General features: G+C 50.4%; 1 protein-coding gene across 1 annotated transcript; it reads left to right on the top strand.

Moving 5' to 3' along the window:
* Nucleotides 1-86: 86 nt before the first annotated feature.
* CEACAM18 (CEA cell adhesion molecule 18) lies at nt 87-16,260 on the top strand. Its single transcript, XM_069552434.1, is given in 12 exon segments — nt 87-138; nt 1,314-1,582; nt 1,813-1,900; nt 3,245-3,430; nt 4,260-4,541; nt 5,986-6,109; nt 7,445-7,482; nt 11,032-11,280; nt 12,569-12,838; nt 14,506-14,781; nt 15,250-15,345; nt 16,232-16,260. Coding segments are annotated over 12 exon segments (1,959 nt in total).
* The last annotated feature ends 1,728 nt before the right edge of the window (nt 16,261-17,988 follow it).

Here is a 17,988-nt window from a genome sequence, read left to right as displayed (position 1 = left end):
CCTGAGATGATGCAAGTCTATAACAGGGCACAGGAAGCGGCCGAGTCCCTGGAGAGATCCCTCCAGCAGGAGGGCCAGAGTGACTCATGGACCATTCCAGACCCAGGTGCAGGCTCTGGAGAAAACTAGTCCTTGTGGGTAAGAGAGTCGGGCTAGCATGATGGTGGGGCAGGGGGAGAAGGGGAGTGACCCAGGACCCTCAGTAGAACTTTCATGAACTCACACACCTGGGCTCAGCTTGCCCAAGACACACACACACAGATAGCATTCATCTCTACCCACCATAAAGTGTGATGAAATTGAACCCTAGCACACGACTCCCAGCAACCATTTCCTCTGGGTTCACCTCCTCTGCCCTCATCCCCTCCACCACCTCTCTGGCAGGACCCCACCCAATCCCTCACTTTCCCCAAAAACACTCTGCTTGCTCCTGATACTGACCACTCTCGTGTTTCCCTGGTGGCCGTGTATACTGTCCTCTAAAACCTCTAGGGTCCACACCTGGAGCTCTAGGGGGGCTTCGCTATCTTTGCCTCCTCCATGGAAGAGGTTCCCAGAGCAGCAGACACCTGCCTAGATAACAGATCCCCACCACCATTCATTTTCATGCCACTGAATCTATATGGTAAATCAAGACAGTGTAGATCCTCTTGGGGGAGTTTAATCCACCCAGATAACCATTCTGAGCCCTCCTGCTGGGCTCCACCCTGACCTCTGGGGAGCTGGAGACACAGAAGTGAGTCAACAAGGAAGATGGACAAGGGGAGGAGAGAGCTAGGGTGCCAGGGATCTAGAAATGGGAAAGAGCATGTGCAAAAACCCAAGTCAGAAGAAAGTGAAGTTGGTCAAGAGAGACCCGTATGTGTGACTGGGACACACAGCCTGGATGCTGTGTCTTCTGATGAATGAATGAATACATGAGTGAATGAATGAAGGTGGTAAAGTAGGGTAGATGTGACTCAAAAAGAGCCTACATTGGGTCCTAGAGACCAGTTTGCTCTCTAAGAGTGTGAGAGCACTGGGGAGCATGGAATATACATAAGCAGAGAGAGAGAGCAGGGTCACCTGTGGGGCTTCGTAAGGATCCACAAAACTGACCTGTGAGGATGGGCTGGAGGCTGAGTATCCAGGGAGGAAGCCAGCCTGGAAAAGGATGATGAAAGAATGGACCAGGGCAGGGGCTGAGGTGACAGGGAGAAGGAGACAGGGTCAGGGGTCCCTCAGAGCTAGAAACCCATTCACCAGTGTCTCTGTGGATCATCGCCTGTGGGTATAAACCTGTGTGTGTGTCTTTTTCTGTTTGTCTTCCTCAGCCAGTCTGCTGGCCTGTGGGATCACCAAGGCCTCCAGCCAAATGTACATCAGCCCAGACCCATTCACAGGTTTGAAGGGATACTGGAGCCTCCTGATTGTCAACAACGCCCCTAAAGATGTTCAGGAATATAGTTGGCGCAAGGGTGCAAATGACACTGAGGAAAATCTGATTATCAGCTACAACACCACATCTCATTCCCAGCAGAATGGGCCCATGTACAGTGGCCGGGAAAGAGTGCCCCCTACAGGCGCCCTGCTGATTGCTACTGCTGCTAAGTCACTTCAGTTGTGTCCGACTCTGTGCGACCCCATAGACAGCATCCACCAGGCTCCCCTGTCCCTGGGATTCTCCAGGCAAGAACAATGGAGTGGGTTGCCATTTCCTTCTCCAATGCATGAAAGTGAAAAGTGAAAGTGAGGTCGCTCAGTCATGTCCAACTCTTAGCGACCCCAAGGACTGCAGCCTACCAGACTCCTCCATCCATGGGATTTAAGGAGTCTCAATTAAATGATACAGGGAACTACACCGTGAGGGTGGACGCTATCAATGACACGCAGAGAGCAAGTGTCTGGCTCGAGATTCAAGGTGAGTGGGCAGCTGCCCCACTGCCCAACTGCACTGAGTTGAATCTGGAGGTTTGGGGAGTGGTGTTCCTTGGAGCTCACAGTGTTTAGCCTCCACTTGCCCTCAGATGACATTGGGAGTCTTGGTGGATGGTAGTCTAGCTTCTCCCCAGAGAAGGGACCCTCACTATGTTCAAATGCTCCAGGTTCCCTCTATCTCCTGCTGTGACAAATAGGACAAATAGCCACAAGCTTAGTAGCTTAAAAGAATACTCATTTCTGTGAGTCAGAAGTCTGGGCATGGCTCAGCCATCTCCAGTACTGAGACTCACAAAGCATCAGCCGGGGCTATATTCTTATGTGACTCTGTCCATAGGATTTCACCTCATGGCTCTTTGTTTCTTCAAGGTCAAAAACAGTATCTCTCTCTAGAGTGCTGAGAAGGAACCTTATATAACAATGGGTAAAGAATACACCTGAATCCAGGAAACTCAGGAGATGTGGGTTCAATCCCTGGGTCAGGCACATCCCCTGGATGAGGGCATGGCAACCTACTCCAGTATTCTTGCCTGGGAAGTCCCATGGACAGGGGACCCTGGCGGGCTAGAGTCAGACACGATTCAGTGACTGAGCACTCACAGGCACACAATGATGGGAGTGACAGCCCATCCCCTTCGCCATCTTCTATAGGCTACAAGAAAGTCACAAGTTCTACCGGCATTGAGGGGATGGGATTATACAGGGGTTATAGTAGGGAGTGGAGATCATGGAGTCATCTTGGAATTCTGTCTACTCCACTGACCTCCAGGGGGCTCCACAGGGCTAGGGCAGGACAGTGTGGATTTTGAAGACTGAAAGACTTCTGCTTACTTCTGACTCTGTATATACCAAATCGCCGTAGTCTTCCTTCCCTGGTCCTCTTGTCAGTAGAATCAGAGACAGTGTGGTCTGTTGTAAGGTTAGAGGAAGTGTTTGTAAAGGGAATGGGACTCAGATAGTAGGAGGAATTGTTATGGAGAGCACAGACTATTTCTCAGTCCATACGACCCGTGGTTCCATGGATGGAGGATCCAAGTTTTATAGAAAGAACCACATGACAACATGCTTATGGGAAGAACTCGCCATTATTGCAATGAACAGCTATAGGGGTGGCTCGGCCCATAGGACCACAAGCTCAGGGCATCGCCTGCATCTCAACTACCTCGTGCCCACTCCTTGCTTCCCTGTCTGTCTCAGCCCCGAGATTCTAGATCCCATCTTACAATTCTGGGCTTCTTCCCAGCCTGCTCTGAAAGCCCCTGTGGAAAGGAACAGAGCTTGGACAGGCAGATCCAACCCCTAATCTTCTCCTTCCTGCTTCACCCAGTGTTTGAAATCCCAGGCATCTCAGTCAACACCAGCTACGCAGGACTGAATGTAGACTCTGTGGCTGCCATCTGCCAGACCAACGACACTAATGTCTAGTGGTTTGTAGGCTACACACAGGTGTCCAGCTCTGAACACATGACCACCTCTCCAGACACTAAGACCCTCATCATCAAAAGGGTCAGGAGCAACGACTCACCACTGTAGTGTGGGATCCAAGTCTTGGGATCCGATGGGACTTGGGATCCAAGTCCCATTATTAAGAAAAGTGAACCGGTCTCTCTGACGGTGACCTGTGAGTGTCTTGGGGTCATGGGAGGGAAGCCAAGCTGGTCTCAGGGTCTCCCAGGGACGTCATGACAAAACAGACAGAGAGTGTCGCATGAGACACCGTGAAGACAGCTGTGCTGGCTTCAGATCCCAGCTCTGGCTGTTTGACACTTTGGACTTCAGAATTATCCTCAATGCTCACAACCCCGGTCCACTCAGTTTAAACTGAGGGCCCTAATCCCTACTTCTCAGACAAGAAATACTATGAATGCATGCACATCCAGCTTTTGTGTAAAGAAGGGACTGAGTGCATCAGTCACGTCATACTCTTTGCGACCCCATGGAATCCATGGGATTCTCCAGGCAAGACTACTGGAGCGGGTTATCATTCCCTTCTCCAAGGGATCTTCCCAATGCCGGAATCGAACCTGGGTCTCCTGCGTTGCAGGTGGATTCTTTACATTCTGAACCACCAGAGAAGCCTGTCTGCTTCTACTCTACACCTATTTTATTGCGACATGAAGGGCAGCCAAACAGCTGGCCTGTAGTAAGTCTCCATGACAAAAGACACTGTGATGACTCTCATTGTTCTTGGCCCAGCTGCCTTCATGGGGTGGGTGTGAGGATCCACTTGGGGCACAGAGTGGGGACACCCTTGGTAGGAGGGAGACTTACTGTGGATTGAGAGGAGACAGGACCTCCAGTGGTCAGAAGCATGGTCCGGGCGTCCTGCCCTGTCTCTGCAGATGGACCCTCCTATGCAACAATCTTCAGCACGCCTGTTAACTACCAGGGCATCTTGCCTGCTGAGATCAGCTCCCAAGTGAAGATGGAGTGTCTTTCTGATGGCATACTGCAAATCAAGTACCACTGGATCCACAACATCTCTGTCCTGAGCTTCTCGGAGAAGAACACCACCCTCCCAAGTCTGACCTGGGACCAGATGGGCAGGTACAGGTGCATCACGGAGAACTCCGCCACTCACGAGATCTTGTACAATGAAGCCCAGGTCCAGGCCCACGTGCCCAGTGAGTGCAGCAGCTGCCCCTTGCTCTCTCCAAATCCCGCCACTCTCATGCCTCTGCCTAGGCAGTGCTTGTCATCAGAAATGCCCTCTTCATTGTGTGTTGCCATCCTCACGATGGTCAAATGAAGCCCCCCGCAACCTCCCAGGTCCAAGTCCAAACTGCCTCCTTTATGAGCCCCCCGGAGTCCTCAGGTCAGAGTTGGAGCGAATTCCAGGGATGTAGGATCAGCCAACACTGACTGAGCATTTACACTAGCAGCCACCATTCTAACCTGAGTGATTCTAACCTGGGTGACCCTCCAGTCTCCCTACAGTGTAAGTGACCATTATTAGCACCACCTCCACTGTACAGATGAGCAAATGGAGCTGCAGAAATTTTGGATGCTTTGTTCCAGGCTCCAGTTCTAATAGGCAGAGGATGCAGGATTCAAACCCTGGCCATCTGACCTCACAGCCTCCGCCCTCCACAAATCCGTGGGGCTGCTCTGCGATGAGGAAGCAGGAACATGCCAGGGGAGGTGGTGGGGGGACATGGGGAGCTGTCCATGGTGTGGCCTCTGGAGCAGGTTAGGAAGGAGTCTGCACGTAGGGGAGGCACCTATTGAGGAACCCCACGTCCGATCCTTTACACCACGGAGAGAGATGGACAGGCTTGGGGAGAGAGCAGGCATGCAGGGCCGTGAAGAGCTGGAGCTCTGGAGCCTAGCGACCTGAGATGAAATCCCAGCTCTGCCGCTGCCCCTCTGTGTGAACAGGGGCAGCAGCGTCACCTCTGTGAGCCTGTTTGCCCCTTTGCAATTTGATAGTGAGGGTTCTAGTCGACAGGGTTGTTGCATGAGGGAAATCAGACAGGGCACGAGAAGCTGTCAGCCTGGCCCAGAATGACGTGAGTGGACACTGAATGTGGGCCGGAGACATTTATTTCAGTCACTCTGCACTATTTACTAAGCATCGAATGATACAATTTTTGTATATGTATGATGCCTCATTTCATGCCACTTGACACCCACTGGACTATGAAACTTCAAGGGAACAGAGACTGGGCAAGTTCTTAAATCTCTATTTGTCCCCAGTGCTTAGCACAGTGCCAGGCACACAGTGGAGCTCAGTGAATGAATCCCCATGGAACGAGTTCATGGCCCTGTGTAACCAGCACACCCTGTACCCTGCTGCTCTCTGCCCCCAACTTATGCTTTTCTGGAGGACTTACTGCTCCCCTCCATGACACTGGACATCTTTTTGCTTTGTACTCCACTGTGCACTTCCCAGATAGAATGCCAGCCCCATTAGGGCAGGAAGTCTGCCTTGTTCACTGCTGAGCCCCTAGTACCTGAAACAGTGCCTGCATGTGGTAGGGGCTCGTGAGTCTCTGAGGAACAGATGTGTGGATGAATGAAGGGATGAGCAAATGGCAGTCCTGACCTCCATGCCTCTTCTCCTTCTAGGGATTAGCAAAGACGTCACCATGTCAACACTCCTCCTGAACTTCCTCATGATGTGGTCAATCTTGGGCTATGTCCTCCTCTTTACACTCATCCTTCTGAGCCTCATCAGATGTTACTCCACCAGGTACCCATCACTCTAGGCCCAGGGTGGGACGCTGGCTGGGGACTGGGACTTTAAGACCAGCACACCCTTGAGAAGGGGAGGCAGAATCAGAAGGGAAAGCGATCAGCCAGGAACAGTGTTGTTGGGGGTCATCTGGGCAAACAAATAGTTCTCAAGGACCAGAGGCTTATAGGGGAGAATAAGGGTCTGGGGTCAGCCATGCCTCTAAACAGCAGTGAGGTTTCCTCCAGTGACATCTTTTCAGCCCAGTTTGTTTGTGTTTACAGTGTAGATATTGAAAGTCAACCTAGAAGGGCAGGTGTGAGAATAACAGGGGTGCGTGTCAAGTATCCTGCATGTATCTGGTAGTCACTAGTTACCAAGAGAAGTTGGGGAAACAGGTGGCAGAGGTCAGTGGTGCAGGGGGAAGAGATTGGGTGGAGAGAGGATTAAAATCTAGGCTCAAAACTCAGCTTTGCCGCCAGCTGGATGGTGACCTTGAGCAGATCATTCCTCCTCTCACGTCCTCCCAGCCCCTCTTGGAGGATGTGAAGAGTCACACTGCCCTGGAGGGTGATGTGGGGATTAGACACACATTGTGGAGGATGAAGGGACTGGCATTAGTTATAAGAACAGAGTGGAGCAAAGATTTCCATTCTCAGCGCTATAAACATTTGGGGTCTGACAATCATTTCAGTGGGGCTTCCCTGGTGGCTCAGCAGTAAAGAATCTGCCTGGCAATGCAGGAGACTCAGGTTCGATCCCTGGGTTGGGAAGATCCCCTGGAGAAGGAAATGGCAACCCACTCCAGTGCTCTTGCCTGGGAAGTCCCAAGGATGGAGGAGCCTGGTGGGCTACAGTCCATGGGGTCGCAAAGAGTCAGACACGACTGAAGCAGCTTAGCCTGGGTTCCGTGGCAGGCGTAGGCAGGTCAGTGATGTGAGTCGCCTGTAGGTGAAGCGGGCACTGATCAGGCAGGGGATGGACTGAGAGCAAGTGAACAGTCATTTTGAGTGGCCTGACCATACAATCCACCATCCCATGACACACGGCATCTTCCTCCAAGAACTTAAGACCTCAGATATATTAAAAGTATGGGGGGAAAGCTATCTAATCACAAAGGCAAAAAAAAGTCAATAAAAGTGTGGGGACTTTTGGTGTAGAAGTCAAGCCTCTGGATTCATCACCTCCTACTCCTGGGGTTCCTTCAGGATGTGCAGGCTTGGAAAGAAGCAGTGACCTCTCATCTACCCACGGCTCTCCTATATTCTTACAGTTTCCTGTGGATCCCAGATTTGACTTCTTCCCTAATTCCTCTCCATAAGGCAAATCGGTCTGTATGACTGTCCACCTCAGACATGGAGGACACGACCTGATGGGCAAGGAGGTGAGAGGTGAGTGAGAGACCTCATAGAGACGAGCTAGGCTGGAAGGGGCCCAGGGACTGGCTGGAACGGACAGTCAGGCAAAGGACTCAGGCCAGTCACTTTGGAATTGGAGGTGGAGGCTCCTATAGAAAGTCTACAGTCTGCTCCTAGGACCGAGGGGTGGTGGGAGGGTGGGGAACCCCAAGAGCACATGGCTACTGACCACGCCATCTGCCAATCAGAACCAGCCAATGGGATGTAGACTGGGGCGGGGCTCTAATTCCCGCGCCTCTTCCCCACCAGTAAATAGGATTCCAACTTCTCCACTTCCTTAACCTGACCCTGTGGGACCATCAGAGAAGCTGCAAAGGTGCCCCATCTCAGCATCGCCAGTGACAGAGAGACAGGACCACCTACACATGTCCAACAGTCGGGAACTGCTTAAATGGGGCACAGCGCATGTCAGGTGAACCTGTCATGGTTAGAAACTTCGCTGGGCAAGGAGACTCACTGGTGTGCGAAAGGTTCAAACTTGATGCCGAGTTAGAAACACACAATACAGACCACGTTATGAAAAGTATAGATTAGCTAGTGGATATGGGTAAAATTTTACAGTTTGTATGCCTGTCTCCACAGTTTTACATACGTATGTATGTATGATGTACATATAGTAAATATACAGATCTGTGCAAAAATAATGGAAAATGCTAACTATCGGCAGTTCTGTCTCAGTTTCTTTCTTTGCACTTTACTGTATATTCTGGGTGTGGTTTTTTTCATTACAAAATGTATAATTTGTTCTCATAGTTAGAAAAGACAACGCAATACTTTGGCAAAAACCAACACAATTCTGCAAAGCAATTATCCTTCAGTTTTAAAAAATATTTTTTTAAAAATCTGAAAAAAAAGAGAAAATACAACCCAATAAATTTAAAACATCATGGAGTTAGTTCAGACCCCATAATGCCATTTCTGAAACTTTTTTCTGAACTTTCTTCATGGGTGTGTCCAAAAATATATAAGCAAATTTGTTCATCACCATGGCAGTTAGAATGAAAGGGCAAACAAGGAGGGAGGGAGGAAGAAACAGATTAGCTAAATCTCCAACAGAGTTTCCCAGCCCATCCTGCTCCTTCTTATGAGACAGAGAGGTTCCAGTTCAGCCTATTAACAACCATAGAGTTACAAGCTACCTGGTTGGAAGCAACATTTGAAGGAAGATCAGAACATTCTTTTAAATCTGAGGCTGATTGTGATAGTCTTGAATAGGTTCATCAGGTTTTTCTGTGCAAGCCTGAATTTTGTCCAATCAACAGGCTTTGGAAAAACCCTAGAAAGCACACAATAAAGTCATCTAGTGATTGCCCAACCCTGACTGTACAATAAATCAGTTAGTTGGCTGGTCTCTGGGTTCCTAGAGACCTCTCAGGCATTTCCCAGTTAGTGGCTTTCACTTTGGTGCTGGAGTCACTGGGAAGTCTTCACTAATAAGCATACGAACTAACTGATAAGTTGGAGAAACCAGGGTGATAAGTCAGGCTGACTCTATTAAAGGGTGTCCACTTAAAGCAAAACACAGAGCATCTAAGTTTTATTCAGGGTCTTCCTGAGGACTGTAGCCTGGGAGACAGCTCTGAGGGACTGCTCCCTCAGGCAGGGCAGAAGCCAGTGTGTATTTGAATTTGGGGGCTGGGAAAACTGTGTCATCAAGCATACATCTTGGTAACTGATCACAGCTCGTCACAAAGAACAGATATACCAAGTTAATGATTTTAGTGCTTTTTTTTTTTTTTGCATATGACTGATGCAGAAGTCATCAGTCAGAATTTATGAAATTCATCACCAGAAGAATTCATGAAATTCTTCCTGAGTCATGCATATGGGGGCCTGATTACCCAAATCACAGAGTGCTTCATCCTGTTTTTTCACCCAGAAATCCTCTCAGGGTTCATTGTTGCTGGGAGATTGAAGCAGATAGTGACTGAACCCTTGTACAACTAGGTGATGAGTGAGCTGTTTGTTCTCTTTTTGTTCTCTGTGGTCCAATTCAGTTTTAAGGAAAGTCAGTAGGGGATATCAAAAGTTCCTCATAATGATTATTGACATTCTAAATTGCCATGGGTCTAAGGTCCTTCCTTGCGGGTATCAAGTCCTAAAGATAATCACCCGCTCAGCAGAGTGCCTCTTCCCCAGCCCCTCCCACCTTGCAGTTCAGAGTCCATCCCTGAGCAGGAAGTGAGTAGAGACTACATCTGGGGCCTGAGGGGACACAGGTCTGTAAAAGGGCACAGGAGGTGGCTGGGTCCCTGGAGAGATCCCTCCAGCAGGAGGACTGGAGGGGCTCATGGACCTTTCCAGACCCAGGTGCAGACTCTGGAGGGAACTGGTCTTGTGTGTAAGACAGCAGGGCTAGCAGGATGGAGGTGGGGGAAAAGGGAGTGATCCAGGACCCTCAGCAGAACTTTCGTGAACTCACACACCTGGGCACGGCTTGCCTGAGACACACACACACAGAGAGGTAGCGTTCGTCTCTACCCACCACAAGGCATGATGAAATTGAACCCCAACACACAATTCCCAGCAACCACTTCCTCTGGGTTCACCTCTTCTGCCCTGATCGCTTCCACCACCTCTCTGGTAGGACCCCTCCCAATCCCTCACTTTCCCCCAAAACACTCTGCTTCCTCCTGATACTGACCACTCATGTTTCCCTGATGGCCACATATACTGTCCTTCAAAACCTCTAGGGCCCACACCTGGAGCCCTGGAGCAGGGGGTCTCAGCTGTCTTTGCCTTCTCCATGGAGGCAAGGCTTAGGGTTCCTATAGCAGCAGACACCTCCCCCACTTAGGAGATAACAGATACACACCCCCATTGGTGTTTGTGCCACTGAACCTAAACGGCAAGTCAAAGACAGTGTAGATCCTCTTGGGGGAGTTTAATTCCCCCAGATAACCATTCTGAGCCTTCCAGCTGGGCTCCACCCTGATCTCCAGGGAGCTGGGGACACAGACGTGAATCAACAAGGAAGATGGACGTGGGGAGGAGAGAGCAGGGATCAGGGTGCAAGAAGTGGGGAAGAGTATGTGTGGTGGGTCAAGAAGAGCTGTGTGTGTGACTGGGGCACACAGTCTGGATGCTGTGTCTTCTGATGAATGAATGGAAGTGGTAAAGTAGGGTAGATGTGACTCAAAAAGAGCCTACCCTGGGTCCTAGAGACCGGTTCTCTCTACGTGTTTCACCAGCTATGCTAAGGGTTGAACCTTTTGTGAGAGCACTGGGGAGCCATGGAAGATATGTGAGCAGGAGGGCAGGGTCACCTGTGGGGCTTCATAAGGATCCACAAAACTGACCTGTGCGGATGGGCTGGAGTTCAGGGAGGAGGCCATCCTGGAACAGGATGATAAAGGAATGGACGGAGGCAGGGGCTGAGGTGACGGAGAGTGGGGGAACAGACTGCCAAGTCCTTCAGGAGCTAGAAGCCCTTGACCCATTTTCCAAGGTCTCTGTGGATCACGGTCTGCGGTGTAAACCTGTATGTATGTGTGTGTGTCTTTTTCTGTTTGTCTTCCTCAGCCAGTCTGCTGGCCTGTGGGATCCACCAGGCCTCCAGCCAAATCTACATCGCCCCGGATTCACTCATCGGAGTGGAAAGATATTCAAGCTCACTGGCCATCGAGAACACCCCTGAAGATGTTCAGGAATACAGCTGGCACCGGGGTGCAAATGACACTGAGGAAAATCTGATTATCAGCTACAATGCCACATCTCATTCCAGGCGGGATGGGCCCATGTACAGTGGCCGGGAAAGTGTGTCCGTTAGAGGTACCCTGAGGATCAGGGGGTCACAGTTAAATGACACAGGGAACTATACAGTGAGGGTGGACACCATCAGTGACACCCAGAGAGCAACTGGCTGGCTCGAGATTCTAGGTGAGTTGGCAGCTGCCCCACCACCTAACTGCAGCTGAGTTGGACTGGAGATTTAGGGAATGGTGTCCCTTGAAGCTCACACTGTCCTGTCTCCACCCACCTCCAGATGACACTGGGAACCTTGGTGGATAGTAGCCCAGATTCCCCAGAAATGGGACCCTTACTACCTTCAAGGGCTCCAGGTTCCCTCTCAGTGTATTAGTTATCTCCTGCTGCGTGACAAATAGCCTCAAACTTAGTAGCTTAAAAGAACACCACTTCTGTGAGTCAGAAGTCCCGATGTGGCTCAGCCATTTCCAGCACTGAGACTCAAGGGTGTTGGCCGGGGCCATGTTCTCACATGTGACTCTGTCTACAGGATTTCACATCCTGGCTCTTTGCCTCTTCAAGGCCAACAAAAAATTTTCTATCTAGAGAGGAATCTAATATAGCTAAGCTAATGATGGGAGTGACAGACAGCCCATCACCTTAGCCGTATTCAATAGGCGACAACAAAGTCAGGAGCTCCACTCACATTAGGGGATGGGATTATATGGGATTATACCGTGGAGTGGAGATCATGGGGCCATCTTGGAATTCTATCTACTCTAGTGAGCTCCTGGTGCTCCACAGGGCTAGGGCAGGACAATGTGGATTCTGAAGGCTGGGAGAACTTAGTTCACCTCTGACTCTTTATATATCATGTCACCTTTTGAGCCTCAGTTTTCTCATCTGTAAAATGGCAGTATTATCTATCACTGTGGTCTGTCTTAAGGTTAGAGGCAGAAATTTGTAAAGAGAATGGGAAAAGCTAAGGAGAGGAATTGTTATGGAGAACAAACACCATTGGTTACTTTGAGTTCTATCTGCACTTCCTTTGATGGGGGTGTCCTGGTTTGGGGGTTCAAAAGCAACCATCAGCCACTGGACGATAGTAAGAACTCACGGTTATTGTAATGGAGCCATAGAGATGGCCCAGAGCATTGTAAGACAGGCTCAGTAGAGGACTCCCATCTCCACTGCCTCGTGCCCACCCCTGTTTCCCTGTCCCTCTCAGCCCCAGGGATGCTCTCTTGCCAGGATCCTAGATCTGATCTTAGAATTCTGGGCTTCTCCCCCAACATACCCTGAAACCCCCACTGGAGAGGAGCAGAGCGTGGAGAGACAGATCCAACCCCTCACCTTCTCCTGCTTCACCCAGAGTTGGAAATCCCGCAAATCTCGGTCAACACCACCTCCGTCGTAGATGGCGAGGATGTGGTGGCTGCCACTTGCTACACCAATGACAGCCACGTCCAGTGGTATGTGAATTATGCGCCGGTGTCCAGAAATTACCGGATGACTGTCTCCCCGGACAACAAGACCCTCGTCATCCGAATGTTCAGCCGCTTCGACTCACCACTTCAGTGCGGGATAGAAATTCTCCCAGAGCTCATTCAGAAAAGTGACCTCGTCTATGTGACAGTGGCCTGTGAGTGTTCTGGGGTCGTGTTCTGGGCCCGTGAAGCTGGGGGTGGGGCTCAGGGTTTTCCCACAGCATAGCAATAAGACCGGCAGAACTGGAGAGAGCGGCATGAGCCGCCTTGCAGACAGCTGCCCTGGGTTCAAATCCCAGGTTTGACTATTTAACCCCTAGGCTTCAGAACCCTACTCGCTGCTCAGAACCCTGGTCTCCACTCAGTTTAAAATGGGGGCCCTAATCCTTACCTCTCAGATTAGAAATAGTGTCAATTTGTGACACCTGTCTTTTGTGTCATGCGGGGACTGCTTACAACCAATTGTTTGAGACATCATTTTATTGATTTGTTTTTGGCTGTGCTGGGTCCTCACTACTTCGTGCAGGCTTTTCTGTAGGTGCATCGAGTGGGCTCTGCTCTTTGCTGTGGTAGCTTCTCCTGCTGCTGAGCACGAGCTCTAGGGTGGGTGGGTGTCAGTAGTTGTGGCTCCCAGGCTCTAGAACGCAGGCTCAATAGTTGTGGGCTCGGGCTTAATTGCTCTGAGGCTTGTAGGATCCTCCCTGATCGAGGATGGGCCCCACGTCTCCTGCACTGGCAGGTGGATTCTTTACCACTGAGCCACCAGGGAAGCCCCTACAACCGTTCTTAAAACGACAATTCATTTCTTAATTTTTCAAAACCCAACTGTTCACAAGTCTTCAAATTCAGCTCACTGATCATTTTATTCAGTTCTTCTAAATTTAATAAAATCACGTTCACTTTTGCTGTTCCTGGGATGGGATTGATCACACTCCCCTAAAGAGTTTGGTTTTCAAACTAAATTATGCATTTTATAGACGCTCTGTTAAAGTCCTCTGCTGCCCATCAATGCAAGTTGGTATCCCACTAAGACCTGCTCAAATTCTCAAACAAGTCTTGCAAATCCAAGACACTGAACTTAGAAAGGCAGTGAAACTCAGATTCTTTGAAACATTCCAGGACTGTTCACACTGATTCAACTCTTTCATCTCTTTCAACTGGGAAACACACTAAGTCTAGCATCATTATCACATTTAAATCTGGAACCACTCTTGCAGTGTCTCAGATTCCCTAACCCAAGAGCTGTGGACAAAGGGGTCATCATTTCTGACCTTCCCACACTGCTCACTGGCCAGAGGTTCGGAACCAGAGCCAAAGACACAGGGGCTGCAAATGTTCAGGGAAATTCCTCCCAGGTCATAAGGGTACTTGCCTGGTCCTTTTGTAGGTCAACAGGGGACTCATGAATCCCTAAACCTCTCCTCTGAGCCTCGTTATCCTCAGGCATGAAATGGATCAAAAGTGGCTGTGGTCACATGGGTTGGGTGGGAATTAAGTGAGTGCGTGAATGTGTGATATGTTTAAAACAGTGCCCAGAGTGCAGTAGGTGTGATGCCTGCTTCTACTTTTACTTTTCTATTTTATTACGAAGTGAAGGGCAGCCAGGGAGCTGGGCTGTAGTACCTCTTGGCAACAGAAGATGCTACGGTTACTATCATTGTTGTTGGCTCAGCTGCCCTGGCTGGGATGGGTCTGGGAGTCTGCTTGGGGTACAGAGTGGGGGCATCTTGGGGCTGGGGGAGGACTTTTGTGGACTGAGAGAAGGGGTCAGGACCTCAGGTGTCAGAAGCATGGTTCCAGGGGTCCTGCTCTGTCTCTGCAGATGGGCCCTACAGTCTGCAGCTCAGCAGCAGTCCCACTGACTTCAGTGGCATCCTGTCTGCTGAGATCGGCTCCCAGGTGGAGATGGAGTGCATCTCCTATTCCAGACCAGAATCCAAGTACCGCTGGATGCACAATGGCTCTTTCCTGAGCTTCTCAGAGAAGAACATCACCCTCCCAAGTCTGACCTGGGACCAGACGGGCAGATACAGGGGCATCGCAGAGAACTCCGCCACCCAGCTGACCTTGTACGATGAAGTCCACGTCCAGGCACCCTGTGAGTGCAGGAGAGGCCCGTCGCTCTCTCCAAATCTCCCCACTTCTATGCCTCTGCCTGGGGGATGCCTGTCATCAGAAATGTCCTCTTCACCTTGTGTTGCCATGCTCACAATAGTCAGATGAAGTCCCCCCAACCTCCCAAGTCCAAGTCCAAACTGCCTCTTTTATGAAGCCCCCAGAGTCCTCAGGTCAGAGTTGGAGTGAATTCCAGGGATGCAGGATCAGCCAACACTGACTGAGCATTTACGCTAGCAGCCACCATTCTCACCTGGGTGATTCTAACCTGGGTGACCCTCCAGTCTCTTTACAGAGAAAGTGACCATTATTAGCATCACCTCCACTCTACTGGTGAGCAAATGGAGCCACAGAGAGTTTAGGTGCTTTGTTCAAGGCTCCGGTTCTCATGGGCAGAGGATGCAGGATTCAAACCCTGGCCATCTGACCTCACAGCCTCTGCCCTCCACAGACCCGCGGGGCTGCTCTAAGATGAGGAAGCGGGAACACGCCAGGGGAGGTGGCAGGGGGACGTGGGGAGCTTTCCATGGTGTGGCCTCTGGAGCAGGTTAGGAAGGAGTCTGGACATAGGGGAGGCACCTATTGAGGAACCCCACGTTCGATCCTCCACACCACAGAGAGAGATGGACAGGCTTGGGGAGAGAGCAGGCATGCAGGGCCATGAAGAGCTGGAGCTCTGGAGCCTAGCGACCTGAGATGAAATCCCAGCTCTGCCGCTGCCCCTCTGTGTGAACAGGGGCAGCAGCGTCACCTCTGTGAGCCTGTTTGCCCCTTTGCAATTTGATAGTGAGGGTTCTAGTGGATGGGGTTGCTGCATGAGGGAAATCAGACAGGGCACGAGAAGCCATCAGCCTGGCTCAGAATGACGTGAGCGGACACTGAATGGGGGCTGAAGACATTTATTTCAGTTACCTCTCACTATTTACTAAGCACCGAACGATACAACTTTCGTGTGTGAATGATGCTTCAATTTATGCCATTTGACATCCATTGGACTATTAAACTTCAGAAGGTCAGAGAGAGGCTGCACAAGCACTTTGATCATCATTTGTCCCCAGTTTTTGACATGGTGCCTGGCACACAGTTGGAGCTCAGTGAATGAATCCCTGTGGAATGAGTTCATGACCCTTTGTATCCAGCATACCGTGCCCTGCCGCCCTCTCTCCCCTTACTTGGGCTCATGCTTTTCCAGAGCACTTCTCACTACCTGTGATGAAGTGGGATGTTTCTTTGCTTAATTGCTGACTGCTCCACTTCCCAGCTAGAACATCAGCCCCATCATGTCAAGAAGTTTCTTTTGTTCACTGCTGAGCCCCTAGCACCCAGAACAGTGCTTCACACATAGAAGAAGGTGCTGAGAAATCGTCAAAGAGCAGATGTGTGAGCGTACGAAGGGATGAGCGAATGATGCTCTTGACCTCTTCTCCTCCTAGGACGCCGGCCTGTTGTCAGCAAACTTTGACCATCTCAGGATCCTTGTTGGTGTTTCTAATCATATTCACAGTTCTGGGCTTCACCCACTTCCTTGTGGTCCTGATCCGTGCCCTGTTCAGACATTACTCTACCAGGTAGGTACCTACTGCATTGGGCCCAGGGTGGGACACTGGCCAGGGACTCAAACTCAAGGGACAGCACATCCTTGAGAGGGGAGGCAGAGCCAGAATGGGGAAGGGACCAACCAGGAACTAAATATTCAGGGATCCTCTGGGCAAACAAATAGATAACAAGGACATGAGGCTCCATCTGCTCACCTGTAAAGTGGAGGTGATGGAAGGACTGATGCTGAAGCTGAAGCTCCAATACTTTGGTCACCTGAGGCGAAGAGGTGACTCATTGGAAAAGACCCTGATGCTGGGGAAGATTGAGGGCAGGAGGAGAAGGGGGAGACCAAGGATGAGGTAGTTGCATAGCATCACCAACTAGGTGGACACGAGGATATAGTGAAGGACAGGGGGGCCTGGCGTGCTACAGTCCATGGGATCACAAAGAGTCAGACACAATGTAGTGACTAAACAGAGACAATAACAATAAAATGGAGGTGATGCTGATAACAATCACCTACTCTGTGCGGAGACTGGTAGTGTCATCCAGGTTACAGTGGTGGGCGCTGGCGTGGAGGAAGTGCTCAGAAAATGTGAGCTCTCCTTATCTCCCTGGAATTTACCCCAACTCTGATCTTAGGACTCTGCTGCTGCTGCTGCTAAGTCACTTCAGTCGTGTCCAACTCTGTGTGATCCCATACACGGCAGCCCACCAGGCTCCTCTGTCCCTGGGATTCCTCAGGCAAGAACACTAAATTGGGTTGCCATTTCCTTCTCCAATGCATGGAAGTGAAAAGTGAAACTGAAGTCGCTCTAGGGGCTTCATAAAAGGAGGCAGTTTAGACTTGAACCTAGAAGTTGTGTGACTTTAGGCAAGTGGCTACCCAGGAACCTCTGCAAACACCTGTTCTTTCAGCCACAAAATATATCTTATGTATCTGTTTGGTGAGTTCAGGACAAATTCTTTACATGATCTACCATAGGGCCTGGCATAAAACAGGTGTGAAATTCATCATCATCAATAATCAAGCCAGGTAGTACCTATATCTTTTCCAGGAACACCTGGTCTGTTTTCCCTCCCCCCTGCCCCACAGCATTGCTCTCTAGCGAACTTAAGACTTCAGAAATATTAAACTGTGCAAATGTTGGAGATACTCATTGTAAGGGGTAAGCCCCCAGATTCATTATCTCTCTTAGGAGTACGGGGCCTTGGAAAGAAGAAGCTGATCCCTCATCTACCCAGGACTCTCACAGTTTCCTATGGATCCCAGATCTGACTTCTTCCCTAATTTCTCTCCATAGGGAAAATTGGTCTATATGACTGTCTGCCTCAGACCTGGAGGATAAAACCGGACAGGCAAGGAGGTGAAGCGGGAGTGAGAGTCCCCATAGGGAAGGGCTAGGCTGGAAGGGGCCCAGGGACTGGCTGGAGGGGACAGTCAAGCAAGGGACTCGGGCCAGTCCCGCTGGGACTGGAGGTGGAGGCTCCCAGAGAACGTCTATAGTCTGCTCCTAGGACCCAGTGGTGGGAGGGTGGGGAACCCCAGGAGCACGTGGCCACTGACCACTCCATCTGCCAATCAGAACCAGCCAATGGGATGTAGACTGGGGCGGGGCATGCGCGGAGCTCGGGGTTCTAATTCCCACGC

This window comes from Ovis canadensis, chromosome 14, assembly GCF_042477335.2.
Source record: "Ovis canadensis isolate MfBH-ARS-UI-01 breed Bighorn chromosome 14, ARS-UI_OviCan_v2, whole genome shotgun sequence".
NCBI lineage: Eukaryota > Metazoa > Chordata > Mammalia > Artiodactyla > Bovidae > Ovis > Ovis canadensis.
Note: the sequence above shows the minus strand (reverse complement) of the source record. Positions and strands in the feature narration are given on the sequence as shown.